Source organism: Aptenodytes patagonicus, chromosome 3 (assembly GCF_965638725.1).
Source record: "Aptenodytes patagonicus chromosome 3, bAptPat1.pri.cur, whole genome shotgun sequence".
Taxonomy (NCBI): domain Eukaryota; kingdom Metazoa; phylum Chordata; class Aves; order Sphenisciformes; family Spheniscidae; genus Aptenodytes; species Aptenodytes patagonicus.
Genome location: NC_134951.1, coordinates 1,483,507 through 1,504,321, shown reverse-complemented (window position 1 = coordinate 1,504,321; position 20,815 = coordinate 1,483,507). Strand labels below are relative to the sequence as shown.

At 47.5% G+C, this 20,815-nt stretch overlaps 1 protein-coding gene across 1 annotated transcript; it reads right to left on the bottom strand.

The window, feature by feature from the left end:
* Positions 1–39: 39 nt before the first annotated feature.
* On the bottom strand, positions 40–20,489 carry ESCO2 (establishment of sister chromatid cohesion N-acetyltransferase 2). Its single transcript, XM_076332497.1, is given in 12 exon segments — positions 40–710; positions 2,041–2,222; positions 2,648–2,791; positions 3,259–3,348; positions 3,690–3,821; positions 5,610–5,730; positions 9,529–9,589; positions 12,356–12,446; positions 14,930–15,944; positions 18,560–18,628; positions 20,406–20,443; positions 20,445–20,489. Coding segments are annotated over 12 exon segments (2,127 nt in total). The 3' UTR covers positions 40–571.
* Positions 20,490–20,815: the final 326 nt, after the last annotated feature.

Below are 20,815 nucleotides of genomic sequence, written 5' to 3'. Positions count from 1 at the left end.
CCCACATCTCTTCTGTGCACAGAAACAACCTCGAGCAGCAGCAGTTCACACATTTTATTGAGCGGGCAATCCCCGTGACAGCTTCCCCTGCAGCATAACACCACGATGGTTCCCGGTCTTACACACCGGGGGAAATCCTGCCGCGTGTCTCGTTTTGAGACATCTCATGCTCTGTGCATAAGTTTAGCAACTGCTTGTACTAAGGCTTCTACCCTGCCCTTTACAGCGTGCGCACTGCAGAGCTCAGAGTTACATACCCTACTTCAGGGAGAAAACAGCCACCTTTATATTAATTAAGCCTTTTAAAGAAATTAAGTTACTTGCAATAAAATTTAGTTTCAGGAGAAACAAACCTACCGGAAATCCAAGCAAGGTTTCACAGCATAGACTAAAATATAACACAACTCTGTACACAAAGTGACACATTCTCCCCCAGCTCACTTGCAAGGGGAGGAAGAACGAGGGCTCAGCAGGAAAAACAGCGTTTAGCCAGGTAACGACGCTTAAGTGTTAAACATCAAATTATTTTAGATGATTTAAACGAACCTCAACTTGTAGTAATCAAGTCGAATCAGTTGTTATACATAAAATTGTAAACAAGGAAGTTAAGGGTTTGGCAGTATTTCGTTGCGAACAACTTGCCGTCCGGCGTCGGGTCAGAGAAGGCGATTTCGTCGGTGCTCAGGTAGCAGCCGTACATGAAGGTGCTCCTGAAAGAGAGAGCGGAGCCATCGGCACGCTGCAACCAGCCGGCTGCTTCATCCGACTCCCAAAACACACCACAGGGGAGTTCCCCCCCCCCCCCAGCCCTCCTCTGCAGGGAGCTGTTGTTATATCTTCTGTCGCTTTGCTTTCAAAGCGGAGAAGAGAGCTGTGAGATGCCAGTTTGCCCTCTTGGATTCTGGCATAATCAGGAACCAGGAGGCATTTTAAAATTAGCGGGAAGGATAACGTAAGACCGAATACAGGCATAAAACCCCCAAATACAGTTTTAGGTGGAAACCCAGAGGTTTCCGTTAAATATCTCAGAGCAGTTCCTGAGTGAAGTCCACCACGGCAGTGCCAGGACTCTCGTGGGCACCCGCAGGTCACCCAGGTCCAGCTGGCTCATGCAGCCAGCGGGTTTGGAAGGCACCACGGAGGCAGCACATCAAACGCGAACCACAGGAGGAAGCGGAGACCCGACACTGGCTGATGAATTTTCCTAACACTGAGCTCCAGCTACAATCACGTACGATTATAAATACATAAACATATATATGTATGCACTCATACACTTTATATGTCTGTATTTGATATACATATAGTGAGCAGATACGACATAAAGAAGATACATGCTACTACAGGCTCACGGACTACCACGCTCCCCCTCAAGGCAGCCCATACTAACTGACAAGGGGAAGTTTTTAAGTCTTCCTCCCAGTTTGGACCGAGCATGAAAAGCTCAGAATTTCCTGCCTGGAACAACTCAAGTGTTTGGGCCCGTCAACTTGTCCAGTTAAAAAAAAAAAAAAAAAAAAAAAAAGGTATTTTTCCCCCCAACCAGCACAGTTTCTCTTGGGAAATCCAGTCCCTCTAGCTCCGTGTTGCAGTTATACCCAGCAGTTAACAGCTTGGCCCACGCTCGCGTCAGACTTTAAATCATAGAATCATTAAGGTTGGAAAAGACCTCTAAGGTCATCGAGTCCAACCATCGACCCAACACCCCCATGCCCACTAAACCATGTCCCTCAGCACCTCATCTACACGTCTTTTAAATACCTCCAGGGATGGGGACTCCACCACTTCCCTGGGCAGCCTGGTCCAATGTTTAACCACTATCATTAAATATTTAATTAAATATTACTTAAATATTAGATATACACAGAATATCTGTCCACTTGATATCCTTCCACTACGAAGTGGGGATTTCAGACTTGCTTAATGACGCAAATTTGTCTCTGTCCATAAGTTCCTTCTAAACACTTTTTGCTGCAATCATCGTTTTTCCTCCCCAAGGACAAGCCCCAGCTGGGATCCCGGCTCCCCGCCGCTCCCTACCTGACCACGTCCACCATGCGACGGGCGATGCCCTTCCTGCGCCTCAGGCCGAACACCCAGATCCTGCTGACGCCGCAGACGGCGGGCTCCGGCTCGGTGGAGCAGCGCCAAGCCCGGTGGTGCTGCAGGGCGTCCTGGCCGGGGGACGGCGCGGTTCCCGGCTCAGACAGCACCCGGAAAGCCTGCAGGGACGAGCAGAGGCATCAAACTGCTCCTTCCCGACGGGACGCGGAGCCACGGACCTTCCCGTGCTCCCAGCCTTGCCTCCTGCTGCCTCTTACGGGGCAGACCATCACAGAAACCAGCACCCAAACCAGGGTCTGATGGAAGCTCGCTGCAGTATCAGCCGTGCAAACTCAGCTAACTCCTGCCAGCAGCATCTCACCCTGACAAAAGCACAAGCTTTTCCTTAATTTCTTTTTTTTTGTTGTTGTTGTTGGGGTTTTTTTGGGGGGGTGGGTTTTTTGTTTGTTTGTTTTTTATTTCCTTAGTTTTATTCTCCCCGCTCCTGTGCTAAGCCAGGATTTCCGATACACAGGCTTACGCAAACAGCCCCAGTCACCAGCCTGCAATTTCACCCCCTCCCCATGCAATTAGTAACACATACCTGCTTGATCGATTCAGCCACCAAGCACCCAACAATCATCTTCTCGTTGGACACAAACAAGTACATTTTAGTCTTGGCTGGGCAGCTTAAAGAAACTTGCTTAAATCCCAATTCATTATCTACAATTTCTCGCACATCTTCTGCCTAAGAAAACAAAACCGGAGAGAGGTGCGTCAGGAACCGACACGCACATCCTTTGACTCTGGCATGAAACCTGCCAGAAAGGGGACTCATTCTCCAAAATAAGCCTATGCTTACACAAGATCGGGCTCTAACTGTGTAGAGAACATTAAAGAACAGGCTCTCACTCGTGTCTTGATCCCCCTACACCTTTCGCAGAGCGCACCTGCCTCTCACCCCAGTCCTTGGGACGGAAAGGATCGGGTTATGTTGGTCATTTAAGAACAAGAGCTTCAGCGCAGACAGCAGGGTTCGGATGTGTCAGGGCGGGTGTCCACAGCAACCCGGGTTGCTGCCACAACCCCACTCAGCTCTCCTGTTCGCCCCGTGCACTGGCAAGCGACGTATGATCACACACTGAGGTAGTTCTGGGAGCTGAGCCAGCAGAAAGCTAATCTACAACATAAACCCCAAAATAAACAAACATGTACCTTCTTGACGGCATATTTTGGGTCATTTGGAAGAATCAATACAATTTTCCCATCCCAGAACTCTGCCACAACCCGTTCTTTCTTCCAACCCTGCCACAGAGGGGGGGGGAAAAAAAAACAAAAAACCAAACAAACAACAAGTTAGCGGTCTAGCGAGAGAGGAAGTGATTCAGTGAAGACTGGCAGATGAAGCTGTAATCCGAACCACTTCAGCTTTCAGGAATAAAGTCAAGTCACATTCATCAAACTGATGAAGGCAGACATTTGCTGGAACTGCCTGACTTACACTTTAACCTCCCCTCTGGATGACAAAACATTTGCCTGCAGCTACCTCGACTCTGTACCTGGATATCGCGCACCATTTCTCCCCCCCCCCCCCACCCCCCGCCCCATCTTCTTCAGCTGAGCTGCGAGCGCAGCCATCGCCTTACCACATATCTGAGTCCCTCGAGGAACCTCTCGTGGTGCTGGATGTGCTGGGCTTCATCCTCCGGGCTAGCGGCCGTGTAGATCATGCCGCACGACTTGCAAACTATGGCACCAAAATGCTTCTGACCGGCATCCTAGTGAGAAACAGAGACAGCTAAGCGCTCTGAAGCTGTTCAAAACCATGTTCATTTTAAGGAATGAGGTTGAGAATTGGTTCTGGGAACAATCATCAGAGATTCAAGTATTTGTTTTCATCTGAATTTGCGAAGAGGAGGACAAGCTTTTGCTTATTTGCAGAATATTCGGAACTACACAGCAGAAATTATCCAGGGAACACAATGAATGCATTATTTGGAACAAGCCTTGAAACAGATCAGCAGCATCCTCACTGAGGAAACAATGTAAGAGCACCACAAAAAAAACCCAAAGGAAAACTCTATATAGTCTTTTCATCAGTTATCTAAAAATAACCTCATTTTTATCTGTCAAGACACAGGGAGGGGAAGAGAAGGAACTGAATGCCAGTTGTGCAAGCAAACAGCAGATTGCTCTCCGAGTACTGAGGGGAAGCGAAGCCTGGTTTCTTAAAGACTCATCTTATTTCCCTGCACTGGCTGCTACTGCAGCAGCTGCTTTCCCTTCCCCACGTCCCAGTTCGGGCTTCCCCCCCTGTGTCACAGCACCCACAGTCTGTCCCTCGTGGGCCCAGCAGTTAGACACCCAGCCGAGCCGGGCCAGGCAGGATTGGAGCTCGTGGCTCACCAGCCAGGCGTGTTCAGGGTAGCGATGACTGCTGAGTACATGCTGCTGCTTTCCTCTCAGCGCAGGCACTCATCTGGGTTTCTCCCTTCCACGGGGACCAGTTTACAAAACACTCAAAAATTTGTATCTGTGAGGTCTCAAAAATTTAACAGAAATCATCTGAACGACTCCAAAAGGTCCTAGAAAGGGCAGATCAGCAGACAAGAATGATCACATAAGCCCTGCTCCCTCAGGAAACGGGCCTGAAAAAGTCTGCATGTCACCAAGTGAGAACAAATGGTTTACTAAAAAATTACTCATCGCTGAGGGCGTATTTTCTGGAAACGCGTACGCGTGATGGCTACATGACACGCGAGCCTCAGCGAGGCCGTTCGGCCTCCTCCTGCTCCGAGATCAGTACTCCACACTGAAGGGCAACAGCAGGAAGGCAGACACGGAGCTACCGAGGAGGCACCCGCCCGTTAACAGAGCGAGCTCCCTTCGGGCTCAGCTCCCTGTCGCACATTCCTGCTCCCGGGCTGCCCTGGCTGAGGTTCGCCGCTGGGGCTGCAGTGCTGCGCTGACTCCGCTCGCGCAGTGGGCCAGAAAGCTGTGGGAAAGGAAAATTATCCAGCCAGCTTCACTCCTATAGCATCCATACAGGCTTGGCCGAGTTTCCTTTTGGGCTTTTTTTTTTTTTTTTTTTTAAATATTATGTTCCATAAATCTCTCTTGAATTCTAGAACATAATAAAGCGCTAGTCCCAGGGAAACCATAACAACCTATTTCCTAGCTACTACCCTGTCCTAGTCTAGTGCTAAGTATGTTACTCACTGCCCTGTTACTGTCGTCACAGCGTGGTTGGTTTGAGGTTTACACGTAAGGAAATTAGGATAATTATCGAATTAGGACATTATGCTCACATCTCCAGGCTGTGAGCGGGGCCGGCGGGCAGAGCCCTGCCCTGTGCCTTCCCTCCTCCCCGGGGTAATTTTGCCTTTTAGAGTTTGATTTTTTACCTTTAGGGTTTGACTTTTTGCCTTTAGGGGTTGATTTTTTGCCTTTAGGGGTTGATTTTTTGCCTTTAGGGGTTGATTTGTATTTTTTGGGGGGTTGATCAGTTAGCCTCAAGACATATTTCTTGCTTCCTCACCACCAAGCCGCCCCGAGGGGAACCTTACAATGATCATCTGATCTCTGGAGCGCTTGCAGAGCTTTTTCGCCTTCTGCGAGGTGTGAGATGTTTTTGCAGGTGGGCTGGACCCAAACGGAGAAGTCAGTTCATCCAGCGCAGCCTGTGTCCTGAAAATCATTTCAGAGAGATGAAAATCAGTCACTGCAGACGAAAATTAACATTACGTGTCGGGTACAAGGGCAGGGTAGTGACTCTTATTACAGAACACCCCAAACTAAGCCAGGTACAGCAAAGCTTGTGACAGTTGTGGTGCCAGCTCCTCGGGGGGAGGGAGGGAAGGCGAGAGGCTCTAGGAAGAGCCACAATCGCATCAGAAGTTAAAAAACTCCTGATCAAGCACCTCTCCAACTTCCACAGCCATCCTATTTCCAGGACATTGGAAATTCAGCAGCTCCTTGAACAGTCAAAGGGATACACAACCAACTGAGAAGCAGAGGGCCAGGTCCGTGAAGCATGGAAGCTGCGGGTGAAGAAATAGGTGCCCAAGTCCAGCAGCTCCTTCCTCAAACCGCTGCTTACGTGCATCGAGACATCCAAAATGCTCTTGCGCAGGCTCAGAGTCTTGCGGCAGCAAGCTGCTCAGCTCCGGCAATCTGGCACCCGAGTCTAACTGGGACCCAGAAACCCCAAAGTCTCGCCTAAACAGTCCCACAGACATCCTCCCGACTTGTTTAACTCGTGCCTAAAATTACACACTTAAAACACGTCTACCCTTGGAAGGGTTGAGGAGCCCTGTGGGTTTGCGAAGTCCCCAGCGGATCGAAGGGCTCAGGGAGATGAGCACAGGGAGATGTGGCTATGAATACCTGGGACCGTCAGCACAGCTGGCAGAGGGAGCACGTGCCCTGCTGCGTGACCACACTGCAACCCCCAGTACCACAGCTTGGTCTGGGCAGCTCAGGGATCCGTGCCAGACTTCTGGACAGTGTGACAGGAGGCAAGGATAAAACTCCTACCCTGCCAGACTCAGCAGGGGAAGCAGCAGCATCCGAAGTCATCTTACAAAGCTTCAAGTGTTCCCGTTTTGTGAGCAACGCTGACTATAAAGCGCACACCACATCAGCACCACTCTCCCCTCAAGGAGGGGGGGTGCGGAAAAAAAAGGAAGAAAGTGAAAAATTGAACTCCAGTAACCTACAAAGCATTTCATCTGGGTTTTGATCAAGGTGTACAAGAACTTGTGACAAGGTTTTGGCCGAGACCCACCACAGCTTGGTCTCAAGCCCACACTCTGTCTACCCCGGGGTCCCAAGACCGCCTCCCCGCTCAGTTGCTGTTTCACCACCACAAGTCCCGGCCCCTCACGCCAACACCACCGTTAGACCAGGGGATCGGCAGCATCTCAGGGAAAAACCCTCGGTGCTGGGGCTAAGCTCTCCTCTGCCATCTATCAGGGACGGCTTCCCAAAGAGGGGAGCAGAATGAAGCAAGGCCAAGAGGAATTTTTCACATTCAGATCCAGACATGGAGGCTTTACATGAATTTTTAAGTTTACAACATGGGCTTCAGCTACAGGGAAGCACATTGTTAGGGGTGTTAATAATTGCACAGTTTTTCTAGCCTACCTTTAGGCTTCCGTATGTAAGGTGGCATTTCTTAAGCAATCTTAAAGTGGGAAATTGTAACTATTGTGCAGTGAACCTTAACATGGAATTAATTTAGAGATACACCAAACAATTTTATAGATTTGGATACTAAGAAGAATTTCCAAAGCAGAAACTTCATGTAGGAAAAGCTTGTGCTCATCAGCTTCCCAAGAGACAACTGCAAATCCAAGACTGATTTTCAGCTAATCACAAACACCAGGATTTCCACATATTCCAGGGTTCCACTTGCACCGCGGAAGGTATTTGAAAAGCCACATGAGGAAGCAAAGCAAACATTGCAATCAGATTTCTCTTTCAACACTTCTGTGGCAGAGGACGACAGTAGCGCGACAAGTCTTGGAAGGTTTATTTTGGCTCTTTTAGGAGCAACTTTAAGTGGGTTTTTTATGGTCACAACAAACTCAGCTCAGAATGCTTTTACTGTTAAAAAAAATGTATCAAGAAGTTGATTCAATATGGGAGAGGGATTAGTAGCTCTGGTTCTTGCGTGGGAAAACAAGTCTTTTCCCACTAGAGGCCTACAAGTACGGCAGCAAATTAATTGAAGAAATAAGCTAATCAGAAGCACAGACACCAGGTAGCACAATTACACCTTACGAGTAAACAGTCCCAGTGCCTGCAAGTAATTTAACGGTATCGTGCTTTTTGCAGAATCAAAAAGCAAACCTCACATGCTTGTGCTTCATTTCCAACGCACTAAATATCAAACATCGCCCAGCACACTTAGGAAATACCCGCTCAGGTGAGCACGGGAAAGTGGAAGAGAAGCAGGTGCTTCTGTTAATTCTTTTTCACCCCTTTTTATTACAACTTTTGTCCTGCCTGCAGCACCTGCATCAAAAGGCAGAACTTCCGAGCGTGCTGCTACCTAGTGCTGCTGTACTAAAATTTCTCAGGTTAAAAAAAAAAAAAAAGGCAACACAAAATGCACCTGACCAGTGCAGTTACGGATCTTTGCATTTTAAGTGATTTCTGTATAGCACACAGATACTTCCCAGAGCGCTAACGTTGGTCAACGTTAGCCACAGCACTGGGACGGCTACAAGAGCGTATCACGGGAAGAGTTACTACGGAAAAGCAACGAACCCGATGGCAGAGAGAGACGGGTTTGACACTACATTTAAAGAACACGGGGATTCTACAACCCCAGCACAAGGCAGGTAAACAAGCCTTCTGAAATCTTTAGCTCCGTACAACTTCAATAAGCCCGTGCCTTCCCAAAGAGTGAGTCATTTCAACCGTTTAAAAGTTAATGCTGTGGGCTTAACTGGTAAAGGAGGTTGAGTGTGACAGAGACAGAGAAGCTGCCAGCTCCCGCAAGAGCCACAGACTGGCCTGAGCAGAGTTACTGACCTGCCCCGTCAGCCTTTCCAGCGTTACTCAACGAGGGACCCGCAGTTTAACTGGCCCAGTTAAACGTAGAGTCGAATTTTCACACGCTGCAGCTGATGTACACAAAACTTAACTCAAAAGGTTGCTTGCAACACAGAAGTGCTTCAAACGTGGCAAGAATGCCCACGCCAGAGGCATCGCTGCCGTGTAGAAGGCATATACAGAAAGCCGCACCACTGATTAGATTCTAGGGAGGGACAGCAATGCCTCCTGGCTCATTGTACGGCCAGCAACGTTACACTCTGCCACCACACCTGCCAAACTGAGTAAAGACAACTCGTTTTGACAACTCTGGTACCAACTCAAATTCGTAGCTACTGCTGTTGAGGGTCTCTGGCCGATGGGAGGTGCAGGTCCCTGATGAACGGCCAGTACATAAAGACTGCGAGTTACTGCTCATTAGGGACGCTCCAGGGACGGAGACAGAGGACAGACAGACAACAGTAGTACAAATAAATAAAACCCCCTCTACACGGCTCAAACACCACCAAGGCTGTGCCATTCTTGGTGATGAATATATCCTGAAACAGCCCCCCTTGTTCTAAAGATTTTATCATTAGCAACAGCTAAGAGAAAACTATTGTTAAAAAAATAAATCAGCTCAATAATACGCACAAATTCACAAGTAAAAATGTACTACAGACAGTAAGCAAATGTGTATTTCCTTATTCACGGGCTAGTATCCCCCTAAACCAACACAGCTTTCATCTTTCATCTTCCCTTTAAAGGAGAAAAAAAAAAGCCAACCCAATAAAAACCCCAGACTCCCAAACCTCACAAGGACTGGGAGAAAGCTAAGCTATTGTTTTTAGAATTAGTATAATTTTTTTCTTAAATAATAATAATGATTCTGCAGATATGACACTTCTGATCATTCTTGGAGAGACTTAGCAAAGATTAGCCTACCTTTTCTTGCTGGTGGGGGGTGCACTGAATATGGGGTAGACAACAGCATTTGAAGGAGATGCTGGAAAAGATGAGTGAAGTTATTGTGCTTTAGAATCCTTTTTAGTTGCAGAACACGTCAACACATGGAAACAGAAACTCAAACATCAGTGAGACTTCACAGCGCTGAAACTGAACGCTACAGACAAGACCTTATAGGAGTACCGGGAAGCTGTTGATGCTGCAGGATATAAAAGTTATGTCCATGAGTGGTATCCAGCCATAATTACCTTCAATCCACTTAAGTGACACCGATCAGGCTACCTGGTGCTTTCCCTCCTCACACTGGAATTACGAAGAATTACATCAAGCAGAAATTTCTGCTGCAGTAGTTTAGTGTTTCCTTGGCTATTAATTAATTACGAGTGTTAGTCAAGCAGGGGGTTCTCCGTTTTCCATTATTTTGGCTAAGGCAGCCTGAACCTCTACCTTTTTCATCCTAGAGAAGCTGGGAAGCGACAGGCTCAGGACTAGGTTACAACACACAAGCTGCAAGTTCTAGGATAACTTAACAAAGACTTTGGTAAGTAAAACCAAGCCAATTACTAGTTAGGAATATATTTTCCCTCAAGCGTAAACAGTTTAGGTACTAGACTGCTTTATGCTCTCATATTTTGACTGCATTCACAAATAGACAGAGACTTCTTAGGAATTACAGAAACATAGCAAAGCACGTAAGCAGAAAAATGGCCCTAAAAGCCTCCAAAAAAACATACCGTGAAGATGAACCAGTTGTTTCTAGGAAATAGGACACAATAAAAAAGTCTCTTGTTAATATCAGTAGTGGAAAAGATTGTGAGGAGTCATGAAGAAGACACGAATAAACAATAATAAGCCTACGGCTTCCTAGAAATGCAGGATCTTCGAGGGCCAAGACACTTCTTGGGAAAGGCCCCAGCAGGCAAATAATGTCAGGCAATCTTTGGGAACGCGATGGCAACAGCTTTATAAACAGGTGGAAAACACAGTAACAGGAGTCTTTTCTACAGAGCTGGAGATGGGAGAAAGAAAAGTGGCCGGCAGCACAGGGCATGCCGCTCCTCAGAGCACGAAGAGGAGGCATAGCAGAGAAAGGGTGACCTTCAAGGAACCAGATTTCGCTAAGTTCCAAAAGCGGATAAGTAAGTTCCCATGTGAAGCAAGAGTAAACGGGCCGGGGGGGGGGGGCGGGGGGGGGCTCAGGAGTGCTGGCCATTTTCTTTCAAGAAACAGATTAAGACCAGATGTGGCAGAAAGAAGTGGAGCAGGAGACAAACGCGGCTAAATCATGACTTTCACTGGAAACTCAAGGAATCACAATGGGAATAGAAACCACGGGGAAGCAGAGCAGCGACGTGAAGGACTGAAAGCAGAAACGCCAAATTGCAAAATGAGCTCTACCTGGGAAGGCCACGGTACCAGGAAAGCATCCTGTAACAGCAAGGGGAAAACCCAGGAGTTTCAGCTACCGAAAGGGGAGGAAACACTAAAACCAGATGACAAACGAGGACAAAACATTTAGTGCATTTTTATTTCAGTCATCAATAAAAGAATTGGTTGTGATGAGATCGTTAGCACAACTAAGACACAAAGGAGATAGGAACTTCCACAGCTGGGGAAAGATGTAAGGAGAACTCAGATAAACCAGACCTTTTCAGACTAGCAAGGACTGAATTAACCCAGGGCTGCTGAGGCTAGAATAGCAAACGCTGCCTATTTTTAAAAGGGAAAAAGGGAGAAACCAGGAGATTAGGATAAAATAACATGACCTCAACTTCTGCAAACATACTGGCACATGCTATTGCATAATTGGAAGATGAGGCAGTAGGTAGAGGCCAACACATTACTTTGCCTTAATAAAATAATATTTAAGCAACATATTTTCCTTTTATTATCACTTGTTATTCCCAAGAGGAAAAATAATAAATGTCTTAAAATGAATATATTAACTCCCGAAAATTCCCTTGCGTTAGTAGGGAAATATGATCTCTGTGAACCAACCATAAGAAAAGGGGCAAAGCTGACTAAGGGAAAAAAAAAAATGATACTCAAATAATTACTGTTAGTAATTCACTGCCAAAACAAAGAGTATAGAGCGGAGTTTCCTCGGTGACCATCAGGAGCAAACAATAATATATGCTTATAACTTTGTAGCTAATAGCTAGCACATAGGGGCATTTAAGTGTTTAATTTAAAAAGCAGTCTCGCATTGAAAACGGTCGGAAACAAACAGACTGAAATAAGGCTAAGGGGAACCACTACACTTAGCAACAAGCAGGGGCAAAATAAGAGATCGGGATCAACCCTCTGGGCAGCGGCTGCGTGTAAAACACTTGGGTCATCGTCTGCCTCAAACCAAAGGCATCTCACAAAGATTCCTGTGGAAATGAAAAAGCCAGATGCCTAAAAATCAAGATTTTAAGAAGGAAAGCGGAAAGAATCGGGGTAACAGTCCAGGGAGAAAAGAATGGGGAAAGACCTAATAATAGGATTCAAAGACAGCGATTTCCCAAAGCTTACTGGGAATGGGCTACGCAGTGAAGCAAAGAGGAAAGACAGGTCAGACATCAGGACAAGAACAATTTACACACTGCTTAACATGAACACAGATTTGTCAGGGAGACAGCAAGAATCTCCCTCATTACTGTCCAGCTCATTAAAACACTGAATGATAGGAGAAGATGGGAATTCAGCAGAGGCAATCCCACTGGGGCAAAGTGGGTAACCTAAGAGATCTTCAAAGTCTCTTCCGCCTCATTTTCCCACAGCAGCAAAGGTCATAGACCAAGATATGTCTAATCCAACTTACCTCGCTTATTCACCTTACGCTGAGATTGGCTTGAAGGAATAACACAATCATCAGACTCACAGGTTGTAGAAGAACTGATTTCATCAACATCCTATAAATTAAGACAAATTTTTATTTTAGGGCAAAAAGAAAACTCTCCAGTTGATTAAGTTCTCAGACAGCAGCTACAGAATCACATGCAGGTCAAGTGACCTTCACAATGAGCGTTAATTGACATTACAAAGCGTTACTAACGGCCATATTTTCCAATAACAAAACGCCATCTTAGCAGACTACCCGTCTCACCGTAATTCAAGTTACACCCGAATGCTGAATTTGAAAACGTTGCTGAAAATGTTGCACCCCAGCACTGAGGAAAAATTCACTTCCTGCAGGTTACTCGCCGCCTTAAGGAGTGCCATGGACATTTCTCATCTACCTGCCTTTGACTACTGCAAGACCAAGTTGTTGACAAACAATTAGCATGTTTTCTGATTCCCCACACCTTAACGTCTACTTATGCCCCTGCTTTTGTTTTAGTGCGGGATGGGGGGGGGGGGGGGGGGTGTTCTTTTGTTTTTAAGTAAATCTTAACTGTAGAGGTTTGTATCGTTTCTTCACCTTAGCATTTCTGGGACTCTGCTTTCATTCTCTGTCTACAGCTATGCACTTGCACAGCTTTTGGAAGCCTCTCGCAAATGTTCTGTAAAAATGAAAGTTCGCCAAACTGACGTTTGCCTTGAACTCTGCTCTTTTTGTCTGTGACAGTGTATTGTTTCCCCATCTCATCAGGAACCCTAGACAGCCATCGGGTACGGCAACCGGCTCTAGCAGAATCTGAGGCTAGATGAAGGCCCAGCCTTGGCCTCTATTCAGTTCGCAGTAACAAAGCCGCTAAGTTCCCTTTTCAAACATTCCGTGCTTCTGGTTAACCTCTGAGAAATAGTTTGCCAACCCAAAAAATTGCCATCACAGCAGAATCAAATGCTTTCAGGTTGTATTTTTTCTTACTGCACATGCAAGATGAGATTGCACAAGCTAACATTTGTGTTTTATTAATGCTGCATTGTAAAAACGTATTGACAATCAAGTCAGGCATGTGAGAGAGAAGCTAAAACAGAGGAGGTGAACGAAGGAGGCAATAAACTGTCCTTTATTGAACCCACACAGGAATATAAAACACATTAGCCCTATAAAAACAGCTTCCCATCTTGTTCACCGCTTCCTTTCAATGCCCAGTATAAAATACCACGACAGTATTCCAGTGGCTTTTCCTACTTTCCTACATTTTAGATGCCAGAATGCAACAGCAAAATATGACATTAAGTGTAATGAAACAGTTTGCAAACCTGTTCCAAATTTGTATTTTACTGCTGCACTCATTCCATTGCCACCCTTACCTTTCACACCTAAGCACTGCGTTAGAAAGCAAAATCCACATCCCAAGCTAAAGAATTCTCTAACAAATCATAAAATTAAAAGTGAGGTCTGGCAGGCATTAACGGGTCGGGAATAAGTGAGACTCATCACAAAGTTTAACCATTCCAGCACTGCTAAACATATTTGCACAAGAATCAAATGCACGTTAAAAAAAAACCAAAACAACCCAAAACCACTTTTCTATCACCAGGAGTATTGACTGCTAAGGTAGCATCAGATAAAAATTGCTTATACCTCTTCAGTGATATACAAAAAGGTTACAGTTCTTCAAACACAGCCCAGCTCAGAAAACTCATTGTTGGTTTGTTGAAGCATGAGAAACCGGGGCTCAGTCTCGCTTCCTTGGAGAAGGGAGCTGCAGAACTAGGGCACATAGCTCCTGCTGAGAAAATAATCACCAAAAAGATAAGCCCAGGCCAGACCAAAGCCTGCTAGCGCCGCTTGAGTTACAGCGCAGGCCGTACCGGCAAGCAAGATCTTGTGACCTGCAAGAAATCTCTAAATAAAGACGCTCTAGAAACAATTTTGCTTTCTCTGTCCAACTCCTTCACTGGCTGAGAAGCGCACGGCTGGGGAGAAACAAGAAAGGCTTCAAGGAGCACAGCAGCAGAACTCTTGAGAAGCGCCTCCTTCCTCCAGCTTTGAGCAGGCAACGTTTTGCAGAGAGACACATTATCTATGGAGAACGCCCAGGGTGCGGGCTCACGACCTCCCACAAAACTCAGCAAGGTCAGACTTGGCATTTGTTACATTTATTAAAACAGAAGAAAGGAAAAAAAAAGTCAATTAAAAACTTCTTTTTCAGCTTTGCCCTTCATCACACACACAGAAAGAGAGATACAAATTGTCTTTCGGAAAAACCGTGCAGAAAGCTTTCCTTTCGGCCATCATAAATTGATTATTTCACTGCAGCTGAGAGCTAGCGACAGACAGGGATGCTGACAGGAACTTCCTGAAAGCTTACCACAGTTTTATGCCTTCATAAGGCAGGAATAAACCCGTAAAAGTCTTTCTAGGCAAAATCCACTAATATATCTAAATATTAAACACCCTATGTCCAAACTAACTGGCACGTGTGTTACTTCCACCTTCCTCAGCGAGCTCCATGCGGGTCACCTGAACACCTCCACAGGTCCTGGTGGCACCTCTACTTACCACGTTCTCTGCATCGCTGTCCCCTGCGGATGCAGACCTGGAAGTACAAAGCGGACCGGAGACGCTTCCACTTTTCTGCGGAGACGTTCTTCCTTCACGTGCCGGATCTCTCTCTTGAGAGAGAGAGACTTTACAGCTTGTAAAGTCCTCCCTGTTTTCATTTTCCTTCTTCTGAGGCACGGAAATACTCCTCAATACGCCACCCGCCTCAAGATTTTTGTTTCTATCAGCTGAATTAGACTCTGTAGTTGTCGGTGGTCCGGGCTGATCGTTTTCTTGCAGAGATGCGGGGAGACCCTGGAGAGACTTAGCGTCTACGACGGGTTTTTTAGAGTGCGATTTCTTCCTGGCAGAAAAGAACGCTGCTCCCAGCTGGAGTTTCAGGGCTGGTTTAACTGTCATGCTTAGGACTCTGAAAGGTGAATCCATCTTCTTTTTAATTAGGCAATTTACATTCTCTTTCTCCACGCCGGGTTTTCCCGCTGGTATCTCTCCCTTTGCCTTCTTAAGCGTTTTGGGGACAGTTTTGCCGTGCTTGGAGCTGGTTGGGTGCTTGGTTGGCTTTGAGCTTGCATTCCTGCTCAAGTTCACGTTCGTCTTCTCAGTCCTCCTGGCAGCTGGGAGATTTTCATCCCTGTTCCTCTCACCCAGACAGTGGTTCTCGTTCAGTTGTTTCCTCTCAAGAGGAGTAAGGTATCGCTTTTCCTTGCTATAAAAAGACACCACAGGCACAAGGGGCTTGTACGAGGAAGCGGTCTTTGGGGATGATTTCCTGGAGAACTCCCTCTGCGCAGCTGTGGGAACACCGGCTGCCTGAAGGGGTGAAATATCCAGCCTCCTCAACAGCGCCGGCTTCACCAGGACAGCCTCGTTTTCTTTCACCTCATCGCTGGAGCTCGATGACCATTTTATTTGAGAAGCAAACCAACTATTTCTCGATTTCTTGAGTGGAGACAGACCTTCAGCAAAGCCTATCATCGTTTTTTTCACAGGAGTCTCAAAGGCTAGGAATGAACTGTAAAAATAATTATGGAGCAAAACATCACATACACACTACTGAAAGCTTTTCAGTTATTGTTTTACTTAAATAACACTTAATTTTCACTCAGCCTAGTTGCCTGTACTGGTATATGCCCTGGAGCAAATACAAATATCAAATACCAAAACATAATATACAAATATCAAAAGGCCTAAGACTGTCTCGCCATTCTTCACATTTTTTTTTTTTTTTTTTAAACAGCAAATCTATTTGCCTGCCTGAACTTGTTAAAGCACCGGGGAACAACAGCCATTCTACTTTCTGGAAGGCTGCTGACAGGATCAGCGCTATTCATGATTAAGGAGGGAAAAAAAAAAAAAAACCCCGCATTTGATTTGTTTCAGGTCAACTCGGATTTGTGACTCTGAAAAAGCCTGTGCATCCCCCACCCCCGTATGCAAGACTGATAAAGCTGGGGGGGGGATCTCACAATATTTTACAGCAGTTTCTGAAGGGCACGCACTGAAATCTCACTCTGACAGCTGTTTCGGAATCTAAAACCTCATCAGTAAATCACTAATAGCTTCTGAACCTACTGCCCAAAAGGCGAAAATACATCTATATAATGGACACGTTCAGCTGTTCCTGGTTGTAACGTATTTGGCGCACACCACAGCGAGGCGTTTCCTCAGCGAGTATTTACACCCTATCTCAGGAATTTGTCCTTCCAATTCAGAAATCCAACCTCACTCTTGGTCTCCCCCCCACCCCAGAAATATTTTTGTGGGGGAAGTACAGGACAAGCACGAGAAAAATCTGTTCAGCTGGTAGAGTTACGAAGAATGAGAAACAAGCTATTCTTTTGGATTTAAAGCTCAGCTTTTTGTTCATGGCCAGTGGTTTCTCCTCCACTAGATTTTGGGGGGGGTGGGGTGTGTCTATAAGTTTTTAGGTATACATAACAAAAACTATTTTTCTATTAACACTATAAGACTATTCAGCTAATTTGCGCAGGCCTCAGTGTTTCTGTACTGTACGTCAAAGTCTTTCCAAACGGGAAAGACTGAGGCTTTACCACAAAGAAATGCAAATGTCAGGGGTTTTATATCTTACGTTTCTAAACAATCAGTTTTTAGGTTTCCACTGGTTTTATGACCTACTCAAGTAGGAAGCTGTGGTGAATGGAGTTACATCCAGTTGGCGGCCAGTCACGAGCGGTGTTCCCCAGGGCTCAGTTTTGGGGCCGGTCTTGTTCAATATCTTTATCGATGATCTGGATGAGGGGATTGAGTGCACCCTCAGTCAGTTTGCAGATGACACCAAGTTGGGTGGGAGTGTTGATCTGCTCGAGGGTAGGAAGGCTCTGCAGAGGGACCTGGACAGGCTGGATCGATGGGCCCAGGCCAACTCTATGAGGTTCAACAAGGCCAAGTGCCGGGTCCTGCATTTCGGCCACAACAACCCCATGCAGCGCTACAGGCTTGGGGAAGAGGGGCTGGAAAGCTGCCTGTCGGAAAAGGACCTGGGGGTGCTGGTCAACAGCCGGCTGAACATGAGCCGGCAGTGTGCCCAGGCGGCCAAGAAGGCCAATGGCATCCTGGCCTGTATCAGAAATAGTGTGGCCAGCAGGAGCAGGGAAGTGATCGTGCCCCTGTACTCGGCCCTGGTGAGGCCGCACCTCAAACACTGTGTTCAGTTTTGGGCCCCTCACGACAAGAAGGACGTTGAGGTGCTGGAGCGTGTCCAGAGAAAGGCAACGAGGCTGGTGAGGGGTCTGGAGAACAAGTCTGATGAGGAGCGGCTGAGGGAACTGGGGTTGTTCAGCCTGGAGAAGAGGAGGCTGAGGGGAGACCTCATCGCTCTCTACAACCACCTGAAAGGAGGTTGTAGCGAGGTGGGGGTCGGTCTCTTCTCCCAAGGAACAAGCGACAGGACGAGAGGAAACGGCCTCAAGTTGCGGCAGGGGAGGTTTAGATTGGATGTGAGGAAAAATGTCTTTACTGAAAGAGTGGTGAAACATTGGACCAGGCTGCCCAGGGAAGGGGTGGAGTCCCCATCCCTGGAGGTATTTAAAAGACGTGTAGATGAGGCGCTTAGGGACATGGTTTAGTGGGCATGGTGGTGTTGGGTTGACGGTTGGACTCGATGATCTTAGAGGTCTTTTCCAACCTTAATGATTCTATGATTCTACTCAGGGCCAGGTCTGCGCGTGAATGTCATGCACAGGGATACACACTTGACAGAGGTGACTGCCAAAAAAACATACCTTTCTTTAATAAAATTAAAAAAGAAAAAAGAAAAGCCCTGATGCAACCTAGTAATGCGGGCCTGCAGCGTATCAGCTCAACGTAATGGCTTTTCTCAGTTCTAATTCTGTGCTGTGCTCTAGATTGAAGATCATTCTTGGCTTCAGTTTCCCTACACATTAGATGAAATCTCTCAAGATGCTCAGTACAATATAAAAACGTTCTAAGTCACTGAATAACAAACATGGGGTGATGCTAACTGCGTCTCGGAACCATCTCAATATTTTTTCCACTTTACATTGAAAGCTCTCAAGGATTTTAAACATCTATTTTATTCTATGTGCAGCAATTAAGTTTTTTGTTTTTTTTTTTTTCTAGAAAAGCATCTATGAAAAGGTAACATACCCATCGTTATCAGTAGAACTACGGCTCCTTTTCTGTGGAGTAACAGCTGCCATGTCTTCACCAGAGCGCCTACAAGAACACATTTTTAATAGCCTGAAATAGATTTCCAGTTAAAAAAAAACAACAACAACAAAAAAAAAAACCCAAAAAACAACTACGTAAAGAAGGAAGAGAAGGTGGAGGACTGGGGAGAAAACACCAAATAGAAGCAGATCAGGCATGACAGAGACTACAACAACACAGGGCTGTGTTTCAGTTGAGCATAAGCCGTAAAACAAGGGCACACAGAAAGGATCTTCCAGGTCAAGTCCAATTCTGTCATCATGGACAAATGCATCCTAAAGTCCCCTTTCTAAAATGGAGTCAGACAATTCGGAAACAAGTTTTACTTTCCGCCTCTCACATTCCTCTCGCAAAGCTCATTCCAGACCTCACCAACGTGGTTCCTAGACATCTGCTTGCTCCTGCCTATATTCATGGTCAGTTTGTTCCCGCGAGGATTTCACATGGGCATTTACCTTCCAGCCGAGACAGCTCTTTACCCAACAGACTTTTAGAGTTTCTCTCCCAGCTCCCTTCTTGCCAAATACCATAAACCACGCTCTTTTAGCCTTCATTAACACAGAAGCCATTTAAGCCAGTTTAACACTCGACACTGTTTGTTCCATCTCTTCCAGTTTGAGGTAGTTATGGTACAACATTCACTTTTGTGTTACGCGGCGTTTCACAACTGAAAACTCCAGAGTAAACAAATATCCTGTATCCCAGAGAACTGATAATGAATATTCGTAAACTGCTAGAACACCACAAAGAATAATTTATTCAATAATCTGCCAGTAGGGGGAAGTTCCTCCTAACCGGCCCGCGTTAGCACGTTGCTGTTTTGGGGAAGCAGTGGCTGATGACAGCCCAGACACGACAACCTGTTGTCAAGCCCAGGAACACCAAGGACACAAGCGGTGGCAGAGGATCGAGCCAGCAGCTGCGTAGCTGCAGCAGGAGTCGTACAACCTCCGCGCAGAGCAGTGCTGGCAGAGGGGAACTTCAAGAGAGGGCAGGCAATGCCCTAGAAGCACAGGGCAACGATAACAAGCCTGCAGGTACCTGGGAAATAAGGCATCAGGTGCAGATGAAAGGAAGAAGATAAGACAAGGACACGCTGTTGGCAGGAAAGTCAAGGTGCGCGTGTGGGGGGGAGCAATCCTTGTAACTTGCACTGTGAACCTGAGGATCCCACAGACAGCTTCCTGCAGAGCAGCTCTCCACCGCCGGCCCCAGCCACCCACACCCCTTCCCAAAACGTTCGTCGTCCAGTTCCCGGCCAGCCCCTCGGCTCAGAGGCCCCGCACCTCAGTATTGCATCAGACCTTCATCCTAGCACCCCACAGGCACCCTGCACCCTACCGGGGCACCAGCCCCTTACCCCAGCACCCCACACCTCTCCCACCCCCCAGGACCTAACCAAAGCGCCCCACACCCGCCCAGAAGCCCCCTCCCCACACCTCCCCCGGCACCAGGGCCTGGCCCCACGCTGCCCCCGCATCACCCCGGTCCCCCACCCCACCTGCACCGCTACGTGGGGCCCGGTGCACCTCAGCACCAACCTCCCCAGTCCGGGGCCCCGCAGCCCTCACACCACACACCCCCCAAGACCACGCCAGGCCCTGGGCCCAGCGACTCCCCCCCCCCCACAGGCGCCTCAGAACCGCACCAGGCCCTGACACCCGCACCCCTCCGTCCCTCTTAACGCAAGCCCCGCGCCTCGACACGGCACCAAACTCTCATCCCCCGCCCCCCACACGCATCCGAGCAGCCCCCGGCCCCCGGCCCGGCCGCGCTCCCTCACCTCAGCGCCGCCTCCGCCACCAACGCTCCCGCGCCTCGCGAACCCGCGCGCCTTCTCCCGCCCGCCCGCCCATCCTCTTTCCATTGGCCGAGCGCCTCGTCACTCACATGTATTTCATCGCCATTGGCTTAGCGACGGCGCGCCGCTTTGCACCCGCCCTACCCGTTTTCCAGCCAATCAGATGGCAGAGCTCGCCACGCCGCCTCTCCTCCCAGGGAGACTCCAACTCCCAGCGTGCCTCGCGAGCGCAGGGCCGCCTCCGTGCAGCGGGGACGCGCGGGGGCTGATGGGAGCTGTAGTCCGTGCGCTGCACAGCAAGGGCGCGGGGGGCTGAAAAAGGCGGGGGGGTGGACTTTGGCATATGAAGGGACGGAGTGAGTGGAGAAGCGTTTGCAAAGGTTAAGGGGGCG